Below are 12,821 nucleotides of genomic sequence, written 5' to 3' on the forward strand. Positions count from 1 at the left end.
GCCCTCTTCCGGTGGCGGTGGAAGGGCGTTCCGCGCGGCCGCTCCGACCTGCCCCTTCCGGCCTGGCGAGCCGTGTGCAGAGGGCCCCGTTCCCACGGCCTGGCCTACCCTGCGGGGCCGCCCTGGCCTGGCCAGGTCTGGCCTGGGGCCTCCGCCTTCGCCCGCTCCAGATTCGCACCGGCGCGTGGCGCTCGAGCGGGCTGGGGCTGGGGCTTCCTTGGGCACGTGGCTCAGGAGCACCGATTAACGAGCCCAGCAATGGCAGTCAGTGACTCTCCCGGCCAGCCCCGTGGGGCGCACTTGCCCCGCCTCCCTTCAGCCAGGGAATTGGCCTCGCAAGAGCTCCCTGATTCCGGGGGTCCAGCGGGTAGGCGTTGAAGGACGAGGCAGAGCAGAGAGGGGGAATGTATAAATCCCCCTCTCTGCTCTGTGCAGCCCTGAATGAAATCAAGGCTGCCCCAGCCTGTCCTTTGTGTTTTACGGAGGAAGAAGGTTTTGCCTTCATCCACAGGGTCAATTAGGTGCTGAATAGCTGTGCTCTTGTATCACTGCATCTTGTACAGAAATCTCACAGGTGGGACCTGTCACATTGTTTTTTAGCTGCCCCCCACCTTGTCATTATGTATGTGTATCCATGGACCAAGGTGCACCTCATGTATCTGAAAATGGGGTTGCTAGCTGATGACCCCCTTCCCCTCCATCTGCTGATGTAAACATGGAAATCTATCTCATGACCCTGCAGCAGACCAACTTGCACAGTGGAATCCACTAGGACCACCAGTTTCAGACCTCTTTTTAATCTCCAAGCCAGCTGGGGGCACTCCTGGTAATGCCCCACAGAGCCTCAGAGCCCCCAGTCAGGCAGCCAACAGCATCCTGCCCTTCTCCAAATGACAACCTTTCAAATACTTAAAGAGGGCTAGAGGAGGGCAGGATGCTGTTCCCATTGGCTGCAGAGGAAAGGACGCACAGTAATGGGTTTAAAACTACACGTACAACGATATAGGCTAGATATCAGGAAAAAGATTTTCACAGTCAGAGTAGTTCAGCAGTGGAATAGGCTGCCTAAGGAGGTGGTGAGCTCCCCCTCACTGGCAGTCTTCAAGCAAAGGTTTGATGCACACTTTTCTTGGATGCTTTAGGATGCTTTGGGCTGATCCTGCGTTGAGCAGGGGGTTGGACTAGATGGCCTGTATGGCCCCTTCCAACTCTATGATTCTGTTATCTATGATCTTTGTATTGTATATGGGGATTTTTATTGGGCTTTTTAACATTGTAACTCGCCTCGAGCATTTCGGGAGAGGCGAGCAATAAATGTAATAAATAATAATAACAATAACATCTGCATAGTTGCATGAACTTAGAATAAAGGGAAGGATGTCTCTCTGCCGTGCAGCCCAAGAACCACAACTGCCCAGCACTTCATAGGTCTTTATTTCCACAGAGCCACCAGCTCACCAGGAGACAGGTCCCTGCCCCAAACACCTTACAATTTCAAACTCAATTACAAAATCCTAAAACATTGGCACAGAATCCACTATATATCATTGGGTAAGAAGAGACCTAGGGGGAGCACACTGCAGACAGGAGTGTGCTGCATGTAGACGCAGCGATAACCTCAGGACTCAGAGGACCAAAGCAGAAGGCACAGCGTGATGTACATGGATGGGGGGAGCAGACCCCTCCCCCGCAGGCAGCCAGCCCCGCTCGATGTGAGGTGGGATGGATTTCCACTCAGTACGGGGCAGACTTCACCCTGTTAGGCAGCCGTATTTTCTTTGGCTGGCTCCTCATAAGGAGGGGGCACTTCCGGAGGAGGCACTTCTGGATCTCCAATTGTGACGTAGTCTTCACTCTTGGCCTGCAAAGAGAGGGAAGAGTCAAGAGGAGTCCCTGCTTGGGAAGGAGGCCCAATGGCTGCAGCTGGGGCACAGCATGGCTGGCTGTACCTCGGCACTCTAGCTGAGCTGAAGCAGCGCCTGCTGCTCAGAAAGGGTCTGGGCAAGCCTTGGGTCCTCACGGCATTTCAAGGCCCGCCAGTGCCTTCCCGGAAGCACTCCCCATCCCAAAGGCTCCCTCCCACGCCCTCCACTTGTCCTCTTCCCATACCTGCAGGCTGCAGCAGAGAACGCGCAGGCCGTATCCAAAGCAGAAGAGGGCAATCCCCAGGGCAGCGACGCAGCAGACCACCAGCAGGATCTGAGCACCACAGTAAACATTCTGGGGAGCAAGGACTGGCGTTACGAAAACCCAGGGGAGTTCTGCTCCAACTCCCGCCACCTCGTCTGTTGGTTCCGGGCCCTTGTCAAGTGCACCCCGTAGTCAGACCAAGCTTTGCAGACCAAACGTGGGAAGCCAGAGCCTTTGGCTTGCAGGTGGCACCGAGTACGTAAGCTAAACAAGGGTTCAAGTGATCCTTTCCAGCTGTTGGTAGCCAGCCAAGATTAGCCTCCTGATCTGACTATAGCAGAAGGAATGCAGATCCTGGCCGGCTGATTTGTACTTTTGTTCATCTCATACTTAGTTATAAGCCAAACAGCTGGCTAAAAATCACATATTTATGACAGAACAGCTTTAGCTAAAGGACTTTTTTCTATAGAAATGTATCCTGTGACCAGCCAGTCAGAGTTCTCTGGACAGAAGTCTTGGACAAAGACTAGAAGAAACTGCTGGGCTCTTGGTAATCATACAAGTAGTGAGAAGAAAGCTTCAAACTGATTTGCTTCAAAGCTATCATTGTTTAGGAAGTTCAATAAGGTTTGCATTTACCACAGTAATTGTAGGGCTCTATTTTCCCCCTATCTTGCTCAATAAAAAGAACAATTTCTTCACTCCGCAAAAGATACATCCACACAGATACTCTGCCTGATTTACTGGAGGCATTTCAGGGAATCAAACTTACTTCCATTACTTTTGTGTATTATCAGAATTAAATATTGATAGGTGGAGAGTTGGTTCTTAGATGCTGCTTTTCTCTACCAGAAATCTCAAAGTGGCTTCCAATTGCCTTCCCTTCCTGTCCCCACAACAGACTCCCTGTGAGGCACGCTAAACCACTTTTTTGCCCAGGGAAGCCTTGGAAAGGATTGAGTCCAGGTCCTCTAACTTGATGCAGGAAGGAGGGGATCTCTGGCTGGCTGGTCCTCTGGGGCCAGCAGGGACAGAAAACAGGGATCTCTGCAGCCCAGAGTCAACCCTCTGCTGGAGCCACCTTTCCTCCGATGTCTCAGGAAGGAGCAGAGTCCCTGGTTCAAGCTGCCGCCTCCCACATCTGCTTGAGCCCACAGACCCAGCCCAGCACTACTCATGTTCTGACGGCTCAAGCAAAGCCAGGATCTAAGGACACAACTTGCTCTGTTTTAGCTATTACAAGCGATCTGGAGGAGGAACTTTTGCTTCACCCATTCAACGTGCGTACGTCTGAGCCCCAGGAATTCTAGGATGCTGGTCCTCCACCTAGCACAGATGACCAAGGGGTACAGGCTCAGAATCGTTACACCACTGACTATTCTAGGCCCTCACTAGCAGAAAAGAGACAGAGCTCACGAGCACCTCCTAGACAAATGCCAAGGGTAGCCCTTTCCCTATAAGAGTTTCCATGAAGAAGCTCTCTGAGGTTCCCCACCCCTCATAGAATCATAGAGCTGGAAGGACTGTGATGACCTCTGACCTGGCAAAGCACAGCCAGCAACACACCTGGTAGGTGCAACTTCTACAAGTCTGGACCAGGGGGGGGGCACACTGTTGGCGATTCAGCCCCATAGTCCCGGCCTTGTGGGGCATGGGGGGGGGGGGGCTGCTCACCAGCAGGTTCCTCATCATGGCCCTGCATTCTTCCACCTTCTCATAATTCTGGGGTCTTGCGGTGGGCCTCCATCCGTAATCGTAATTCCTTTCCGCTCCACATGCACTGTCGACCCAGTAGGGTGTGTAGTTCAGGAACATCACGTCTGCCACGCCTGTCGCCAAGGCCACACAGCCAGCCACGACACTGGCCAGGTTGAAGAAGGTGGCCAGGAGAGCCTGGAGGGAGAAGAAAATGCCCCCCAGGGGGATGAGCCTCCAGAGGAAGTGGCACCCCTGCCCATGGAAGGACGCCAGAGAAATGGCTGTGAAGCTGGTCTCAGAAGAGCCCCCCCAGCCACTCACCCAGCAGCAGCCCCCACGTCGGTCGCTCACCACACACAAGGAGCCGGAGACAATAAACTGCAAAGGAAAGTACATGGTGGGGGGGGGGCGGCAGCAAGACCCCTCTCCCCTTCTATGAGGATCCATCCTCCCAGCTTGCCTGTTCTTGGGACTCGGGACCAAAGCCCAAAGAGGATCTGCACTCCCCACCTTGGGGGCCTGGGGCAAGACCAAGGAGGCCCTTTCCCACAGGGGACCCTCTCCTGAGCTGGGAGGGGAGGAGTCGGGCATCAGCCCAGCCCACAGGGACCCTCCCCCCCCTGCCACGGTTCACTCACCAGGCTCCCCATCCAGAAAGGCGCCCCTGAAGTTCTCATTGGGACATATCCATTGAAGAGGAAGAGCACCCCCCCGAGGCCAAGGCACATGACTCCAAGCAGGATCTGGACCCCCTGCAAGGGAATGCCCAGCAGGTCAGCACCAGGGGAGGCCGGCACAGCTCTTCTTCCCACCTCCTCCCCTCACTGCCTTGCAACCCACCCTACAAGTGAGAAGCAGCTCTGGAGGCCACAGAGGAGAGGTCTCTGAGGATGCGCAGGAGGCCCTGTCGCAGGCCCAGAGGCTGAGGGGGAGCAGCCTGGGGAGACACAAGGGCCGGCCGGCCGGCCTACCTGCCTCTGGCCTGTCCAGACCCGCAGCCCCCTCCCCAGTCCCTCCCTTACCCCCAGGACTTTCTGCTCCCCAGTGCAGGTGGTCTTGCTCAGGGATGGGCCAGGGGTCGAGGGCCGGGGAGCAGGCGCCTTCTGCCTGGACCACTTCTGTCCTGCGGCTGCCATGGCCTTGACCAGGTAGGCCAGCGAAGACTCCTGGCAAATGCTGATGTTCACCACCGTCTTGGCGGCCTCAACGCAGACCTCAGACTCGTTCACCTTCACCAGGCTGGTGGCCATGGTGCCTCTGCTCAGGAGCCAAGCACACCTGGAGGGGCACAAAGAGGGATGCTGGATGGCAAGGGGCAGCGGGGAAGCGAGAAGACCCACGCAGCTCCCTCAGCCTGCACTCCGCCAGCCCTCCCAGCCAGCGGCTCCTTCCGCACTGGCTCCTGGCCCCCTCGCTGCCCCCTCCTTGACCAGCGGCTTCCAGCCCCACTTCTCTGTCTTGGAGCCTCCCCTCCCCTCCCCAGCTCCCCCACAAGCGCTGCCTAATGCTCCTTATTACCATCCTCAGAAGCCCCCGGCTGTTCCCTGGCTGAGGGGAAGAGTACTAGAAACATATCAGAAATGGGTGGCTGTTTTCGACCTAATTTGAGCTGTTGTTAATTATTTTAAATTGATTTTTAATTCAGGTCACCCAGCTGGCTGCCTGTGGAGGAGGAGTGGGGAAGCAAGCCTGGCTCACCAGATTAGAAGCCACACCTCTTAAGCACTACTCCAGGCTGCACACATGGGAAGAGGATCCCCCCCCCCCCACACCGAGCTTAAACACGAGCCGCAAGGGAGTGGCGGGCTATAAATCTAATAATAATAATAATAATAATAATAATAATAATAATAATAATAATAATAATAATAATAATAATAATAATAATAATAATAATAATAATAATAATCTCCCCAAGTCCAGAGCGCCTGTCCTGATCTAAATTCTAAGAAGAATAGCTTGAATGTCTAAGGATATCTACTGAAAGGAGCGTGCAGGAGAAAAAACAGGAGGCTTTTCCCAAGCTGGCCAGGTCATTCTCCTGCCTACACTTTTGTTTAAATACAGAAATATTTCCATCCCCTCTCTGTGTTCGGGGGGGGGGGGGGGATCCAAAAGCCTATTGCCCAAATACTGGAACTAGGAAATGTGGAAGATGAGGCAAAAAAGGGCTTCGGGGCTCGATGCCTACATTTAACACTGTATGTTTTTGTATCTTTTGTCTTCCTTTCATGCCCAAACGAAATTTTCCGCTAATTTTCTCCACGAAGGCCTTCCTCTCCTCGGGCAGAATCGTCTTTCTTTGTTTGATCGCGGCACAATTCACTGGGCGGTGATGCAAACAGACCCCCCCCCCCCGCCCACGCCGGATACTGAAGCAGCCAAGATCGAAATGGAAAAAAACAGGAAGTTTGTCTGTTCAGTTAAAACCCGAGAACAATTAAAGATATCCGGGGGGGGGGGGGACTGAAGAGCTGCGAGCGACAGCGCAGCCCCCCCCCCGGGAAGTATCCTAGTAATCAAGGGGCGGGTGGGAATACTTGGGAGCCGAGATCATGGGGGGAGGGGGCACCAGCCAGACCCCCAGCCGCTCCGCGTCCCAACACGTTTCTTTTTTCTTTCTCTCTTTTTTTTTGGGGGGGGGGGGCTGCAGGTAGTTGCTCCTCAGCACCCCCTCTGGCTGCATTCGTTGCACATGTATACTTCCTGTTCCTCATTCTCGAGAGCGAGGAAGGCCGGACACCCACGGCGACCCCCGGGGGGGGGGTCAGAGAGATTTTCAGGAACGGGCAGGATTCTGCTCTGCGCACTTCGGGGGGGGGGGGCTACTTAGTCTCCCCTCTGCCCGCCTTTCAATGCCACTCCCCCGGCCCCGGAGGGCAGGCGTGCCGGTCCGCAGTCCAAGAGCCGGGTTCGAGTCCGGCCGCTCCGTCGAGCCCACCAGCCTGCAGGGCGGGAGAGGGAGGCTTCCCCGGCCAACAGGGCTCCCCTCTCCGGCGTCTGGCGGGGCTCGACGACACCAGCAGCGGATACCAGGCGGAGACTCGGGCGCCCAGCCCAGTGCGAGGAGCCGAGGGGACCCTCCGCAAAGCCTCCTCTTCTCCCCCCCCCCGGCCCCCGTGGGCAGCCCTCCCGCGCCCCACGGCCGAGCCCAAAGCTTCGACCGAGCCCGCGCAGGCCAGCCTCTCTGCCCCTTTCGTGCCGGCTGCGATGCAGCCCCTCCTGCGGCGGAGGCCCCTGCCTCGCTCGCTCAGTCGCTCACTCACTCAGCAGCAAAGGCGTGTCGTCGGGGCGCGCTCTGCAACTCAGTGGCTCTTGCGCGGCGCGCAACGGGCTCCTTAAACCCCGCGGGAAAGCCCCGCCCGGAATTCCCGGCCTTGCGCAAGCGGCCCCATCCGGGAAGGAGCGCGGAGAGAGCGGCCTCTGTCCGCCCTCCAACGGCAGCCCGGGATGCCTGTCCTAATCTTTCCTGGCCGGGGGGGGGGGGGGGGGTGGCCGCGGCTCCAGCCCTGGAAGGAGCAGCGAGGACCTCGTCCCTGCCCGCCGGCGGCCCCCGGGGGAAGCGGGAGTCGCTCTGGAAGCGCAGCCCAAGGGGACAGCGTCGGCGGAGGGCGAGCTGGGAGGGACCCTGGAGCCTTGGCCGGCCGCAAGAGCATCCATCCTCACCACCCCCCCCCCCCGACTATTTATTTGTGGTTTGGCAGAGTGAAGGCTATGATAATCTAACATGTGTAGTAGGTACGAGGGGTAGGCGGTCCATTTGGCCAATCTCCCCAAATACGAATATCTACATTTTCAATACATTCAATCTCAGCTGGGGACTGATAAAGAGCTCAGTCACATCGCCCTGGAAAGCCCAAAGCTCACATCCCTGGGACAGATGGAAGACAATCTCATTTGGGAGAATGTGGTTTTGCAGCTTCATTGGCAAGATGGCATTTATGCTCCAGCTCCTACCCGGGGCAATGCCTTGGTGCAGGGCTACATGCTCTTGCGCATAGGGCTGTGTGTCAGTTGGGTGCCATTCAGGTCACGGTGGCCCGAATAGGTATTGAGATTGAAACAGCAGCATTCGGTTTACTCACCCCGTATTTGGGAGAAGCTGCCGTTTAGGGCAGCGAGTAGTCAGTGAAAGCGTCAAGGTCCCTTCGTCCTCATTCCTTGCCTGCCAAACTGCCTGGATATCGCCTCAGGAACATCAGCGCTGCCTCCCTTGACAAGGGCCGACTGTCACTCCGTGTCTTCTCTGTGCTGATTGTCGGAGCCGTAATTTCTTGGGCAATTATCGCTCAGGAGTTGAAAGGATCTTCTGCAGGGGAAACATCCCGCAGGCGGCGTCACAAGCCCAGTCACAGCTGGGGTCTTCGCAGCCTTCTGGTGCCCGGCCTCAAACAGCTGGCTAAGCTGAGCGGCTGCTCTTCCCAGCTGCGGCAAGACGGGGTGGCGGGGAGGGCAGGGCAGGGCAGGGCAGGGCAGGGCAGGGCAGGGCAGGGCAGGGGGCTGTGCAGTGGGGTCCCCCGAGCCGCCTTCTGCAGGCGCTGCTGCCCGGGGTTGGTCCCGGCTCCGTTGCGCTGTGAAGCCGCCTCTTTCCAGCCCAAAGCCAGCCCTGGGAAGCGGCCGGAGGGCACAGCCAATATGGCAGGGTCCGTGGGCCCCAGGGGGATGGCTGGACCTATCAGAGGCTCTCCAGGGTGGCCGGACCTGGCCTAGCAGCCAAGAACAGCAGAATGCCGGGCTCTCACTTTGTGGCAATGGCTGGCAAGGGGGGGGGAGGGGGTTTTGCCCCCAGGAAGGAGAGAATGCGGGCTGGGCTACCATGAGGCTTAGGGCAGCAGGCACTGGGTGAAGGAGTTCATGGGGGGAAAACAGCCTGGCTTCCCCTTAAAGTTAAAACGTTACCTAGAAATATGGGGAGGGGGGGATGAGGAGGATGTGTGTGTCTCCCCCCCCCCATTTGTAGAGCACAGTTTGAGCCCTCTGGCAACTTGAAGAACAACCTTGGTGTGTGCACACTCTTCTTCATATGTAGGCAGGCACACAAAAGCTTCTACCAAGAATCAAGCTTGGTTGGTCTTGAGCAGGAGTAGTCAAACTGCGGCCCTCCAGATGTCTGTGGACTACAATTCCCATGAGCCCCTGCCAACGAATGCTGTCGTGATGGGAAATGGTGGCAACCTTTCAAATGACCATTCAGTTATTGGACATGGAATTCAGTTCCATATTGGAGACCAAGATCTGATCTCTTTCTCTGTTCTTCATGTGCCACTATTTACCCAGAGCTGAGAAAACAGCTCCTACAAGGTTTCTATGGGGCTGGAAGTGAATTACAGGTACTGTTAAAGTGTCAGGATGCAAATTCCGTGTCTTTGTAACTCAGCTGTCCAGAGGCCTGGGCCAGATATGAGCTGACCCCAGAGGTCTGGGAATGTTCTGCCAAGTGCTGACCCAATGACCCCATGCCATGTCAGAGGCTCCAGGGCTGGCACAGCTTTGGCTTCTGGCTTTGCTTTTAAAATGGTAGACCCTGGAGCCTTCCTCACACATGCATGGGAGACTGGGAACGGCTTTTGTTTCCTGGTGCATCCAGTCAGCTTGATGGTGAAAGAAGGGATCTGCTGCGGTGTGAGCATTGATGCTACGCATGAGCATGGATCCCATCTGGGTGCGGCTGAGGATGGTTCTGTGCCATGTGCAAGTGGGCCAGGCACGTAGGAGGGCTGTGCGCAGAAACTGGGGAAGGGGTCTGAGGCTGCTCCCTGCCAGCTCCCACCTGCTGTGTTCTGGCAGGCCAGCCAAGCTGCCCTGCCCTGCCCTGCCCTGCCCTGCCCTGCCCTGCCCTGCCCTGCCCTGCCCTGCCCTGCCCTGCCCTGCCCTGCCCTCCTGGCCCTTTTGCCTGCTGGGGACCTTCGTTTCAGTGGCTCATTCTGTGGCATTTGAATCCAACAGCACTTTAGAGGCCAACAAGCGTTTCTGGAAGAGAGCTTTTAAGAATCAAAGTGGTGATGCAAGCCTGACAAAGGGCGAGTTGATTCTTGAGAGCTTCTGAAGGTGGACCTGATGCCTCTCCAGACAACCAACCCGTGGAGGCACTTCTCACAAGCAGGCAGCCAACTCTGCTATGGGGAAGTGCCCAGGAAGGGCATACAAAAGACCTTGTCCAGGCTCCAAGGCAGCCATGGCCTCTGTTGGCAGTCGGAAGATCAGCCATCATTCAGGGAGATCCCCAGGCCCCACCTGGAAGGGGACAGCCCTGTGGCTTAGCAATCATGCATCCACTGGGGATGAAGAAAACACCAGTGTTGCTCCTTGGCTTACACAATTCCTGGCAATTGGGGGAGGTGGAGCCTGGGAAAGGCAAGGTTTGGAGAGAGGAAGGACCTTGGAAGGATCACAGAACCATAACCCCACACAGGTTTGGGAGGGACCACCCAGGGCCATCCAGCCCAGCCCCCACCTTCTTGGGGACTTAAAAAGCATACGCTCCGGACAGGCACTCCTCCACCTACATGCATATGCCAGGCAGGCCTATGCCACCTACACACAGCCTGTGCTGCCTGCCGGCCAGGGCCAAGACAGTAGGCAGCAGAGTTGGAGCAGAGAGTTGCCACAGTTCAGAGTCTGGGCTGGGAGGCTGGGAGCCACGGAAGTCAGAGTTTACCTTAAAGCAGGACAGGGAGCGTGGTCAGCAAAGCTGGGTCAAAAAGCTGGAGTGTGGATGGAAGACAATGCCGAAGACTGAAGAGCCAGAAAGGACCGCCAGCCAAGCCAGGTCATGGAGCCAGAGAGGAACAGGAACAGAGCTTCACTGTGACGAACCAGAAACAAGAGTCTCAGCAGGCAGGCAGGTAACACACACACTGACCCCTCTAAGCTCTACTGAACTAGCCAGGTGGGGCGGCCCTCAGACAGAGAGTCTGCAGCTGGAGCGAACCCTCTTCAGAGGAATTGGCTGCAGCTGGATCCCAGCTATGTTGCCCGCAAGCTGCCCAGCGGGCTGTCAGGGTAGACCACTTCCTTCAACTTTGGCATTCAAGGCTTGCAGGAGTCTTGGCCTGAGGTCGTGGGTGCTGTTCCTCCGGTGATTCTTCCTGACTGGTGGCTGCTTATCCAGGGGCTTGACACAGGAGCCCTGGGCATCCACCTGGCAGGCTCCAGGCTGCTCTTCGTCAGCCACGTCAGAGGCCACATCTTCCGCTTGCTCCTGGAACTGGCCGAGCAGTGCATGTGGACCAGCGCCCCCTGGCATCAGCTCCGGTGGCACAGCTGGTGTGGGCATGACACAGCCCTCCCCGTCAGAAAATGCCTTATAATATTTGTGGAACCTCTTTTCCCAACATTTGGACCCAAGGCTGCAGCAAACCAGCTGGCACCTCTTCAACAAGTCTCCCTTTGACGTAGTTAAACACAGCTCTCCTGTCACCCCTGGCCCTCCCGCAGGCTACAGCCACCCAGTTCTCTCAACCTTTCCCTGAAAGGCATGGAGTCCACCCTCTCCACCATCCTAGCTGTTCTCTGAACATGCTCCACTGGTCACAATCCGCGAACTGCAGCAGCCCGAACTGGACACAATATTCCAAATGAAGGGTAACTCATGCAGAATAAAGTGGCATTCTAACTTCCCTGGCCCTGGATCAGTCATCCTCAACCAGGGTTACTGCGTACCTCAGGGCTATGCCAGCATCTGGGAGGGATCACACATACACACACAATTTAAATCCCTCCCAACTGGAATAATCCCTGTGTGTTAACTAACCTGGGCAGGAGCCAGGAGGGGACAGCATGGCTTTCTGCACATCTGGCTGGTCTGTGGTGGCCTTGCTGAGTTCACACAGGGTGGAAAAGGAAGGGGTGGGGAGAGCTGAATCTGCTACCCCCCCCCCCCGGATCTCTTCTCAGTCCCACTGGCAGGGAACGGCCGCAGAAAGGCCCTTTGTTGCAAGCAGAGGGATTCGGAGAGTCAAGCAGGAGAGGACGGGGTCCAAGGCCACAGGCTCTACCCTCCCAAGCAGCCCTTTTCTCCCGGGAAACTGATCTCGGCCAAGAGGAGCTGAGCCGTAATTCCAGGGGGTCCCCAGGCGCCCCCGGAGGCTGGCATCCCTAGCCAAAAGCTTCTGCGCCTGGATCCAGTGCAAGGACTGTGCACCGCCTGGCCAAGGACTCCTTTCTTTCCAGGGTTCCCCTTGCCCTGGCAGCCATCTCTGACCCTGATCTTGCTCCTGGTGGTGCCAGGAGATCTCCCAAAGTTACAAGTGATCTCCAGATCACACTGATCTTTCCCCCTGAAGAGAAATGCTGCTTTGCAGGTGGCCTTTATGAGAGCTGAGGTGAATGCTCCATTTTATGCTCAGGCAAGGTAGTGCACACACACAAAGGAGACGACTTATTTAACAAGCATTTTATTTTAGGAGTGATGCCATGGATATGGTTAACATAAGGCTTCCAGGCATGGCAGCTGGCATCAGTTCCAGGTTTACTCGAAACCTGAAGAATATATATGGGGTTACTCCATGCCCAAAAGGTGGAGCAAGGCTGCCCTAGATTCTATGCTCCTAGCAACACACCGCAGAGTTCACCCTCCGAAGCGGCCACTTGATCCAGGGGAACTGGTCTCTGCCACCTGCAGATCAGTTGCCATTCCAGGAGGCCCCGAGGCCCCACCTGGGAGCTGGCAACCGTATCCATACTCAGCAGCTCCAGCCTGAAGGACAAGACCTCTGCGCCAGACCCAGGAAAGGTGCTGCCCATCTGGGCAGACAACACAGGGGGCCTGTGGGAACAGCACAGCAGCACGTGGACATCAGATACCGACCTGTGCATGGCCAATAGCCATGTCCAAAATAAGGCAAATATAGCCAGAGAAGTCCTCTTTGGGCACTGTTTAAATCTTGATGTGCAATGGAAGAAATCCAGGGGGAAATATCCGCCCCTCCGTGCGCTCCCGCCCTCCCTCCGACGGCCCCACCCTCGCTCACGCCGCCCGCCCCCGCTCCGGG

The 12,821-nt window shown here is 56.5% G+C and overlaps 1 protein-coding gene across 4 annotated transcripts; it reads right to left on the reverse strand.

Moving 5' to 3' along the window:
* Positions 1–1,417: 1,417 nt before the first annotated feature.
* Positions 1,418–8,113, reverse strand: LOC143820937 (transmembrane protein 176A-like). 4 transcript variants are annotated; one of them, XM_077304372.1, is made up of 7 exons: positions 7,914–8,113; positions 4,851–5,106; positions 4,467–4,580; positions 4,150–4,206; positions 3,805–4,023; positions 2,110–2,220; positions 1,418–1,861 (listed from the first exon to the last, which is right to left on the reverse strand). In XM_077304372.1, exons 2-7 carry the CDS (start codon positions 5,076–5,078, stop codon positions 1,760–1,762), a joined length of 831 nt encoding a protein of 276 aa, XP_077160487.1. In that variant the 5' UTR covers positions 5,079–5,106; positions 7,914–8,113; the 3' UTR covers positions 1,418–1,759. The 4 variants fall into 4 exon arrangements, with proteins under 4 accessions (XP_077160487.1, XP_077160486.1, XP_077160485.1 ...); XM_077304371.1 differs by lacking the exon at positions 7,914–8,113 and adding an exon at positions 7,095–7,269; XM_077304370.1 differs by lacking the exon at positions 7,914–8,113 and adding an exon at positions 6,020–6,184.
* Between the last annotated feature and the right edge of the window lie 4,708 nt (positions 8,114–12,821).

This window comes from Paroedura picta, chromosome 11 (genome assembly GCF_049243985.1).
Source record: "Paroedura picta isolate Pp20150507F chromosome 11, Ppicta_v3.0, whole genome shotgun sequence".
In the NCBI taxonomy this organism is placed as follows: domain Eukaryota; kingdom Metazoa; phylum Chordata; class Lepidosauria; order Squamata; family Gekkonidae; genus Paroedura; species Paroedura picta.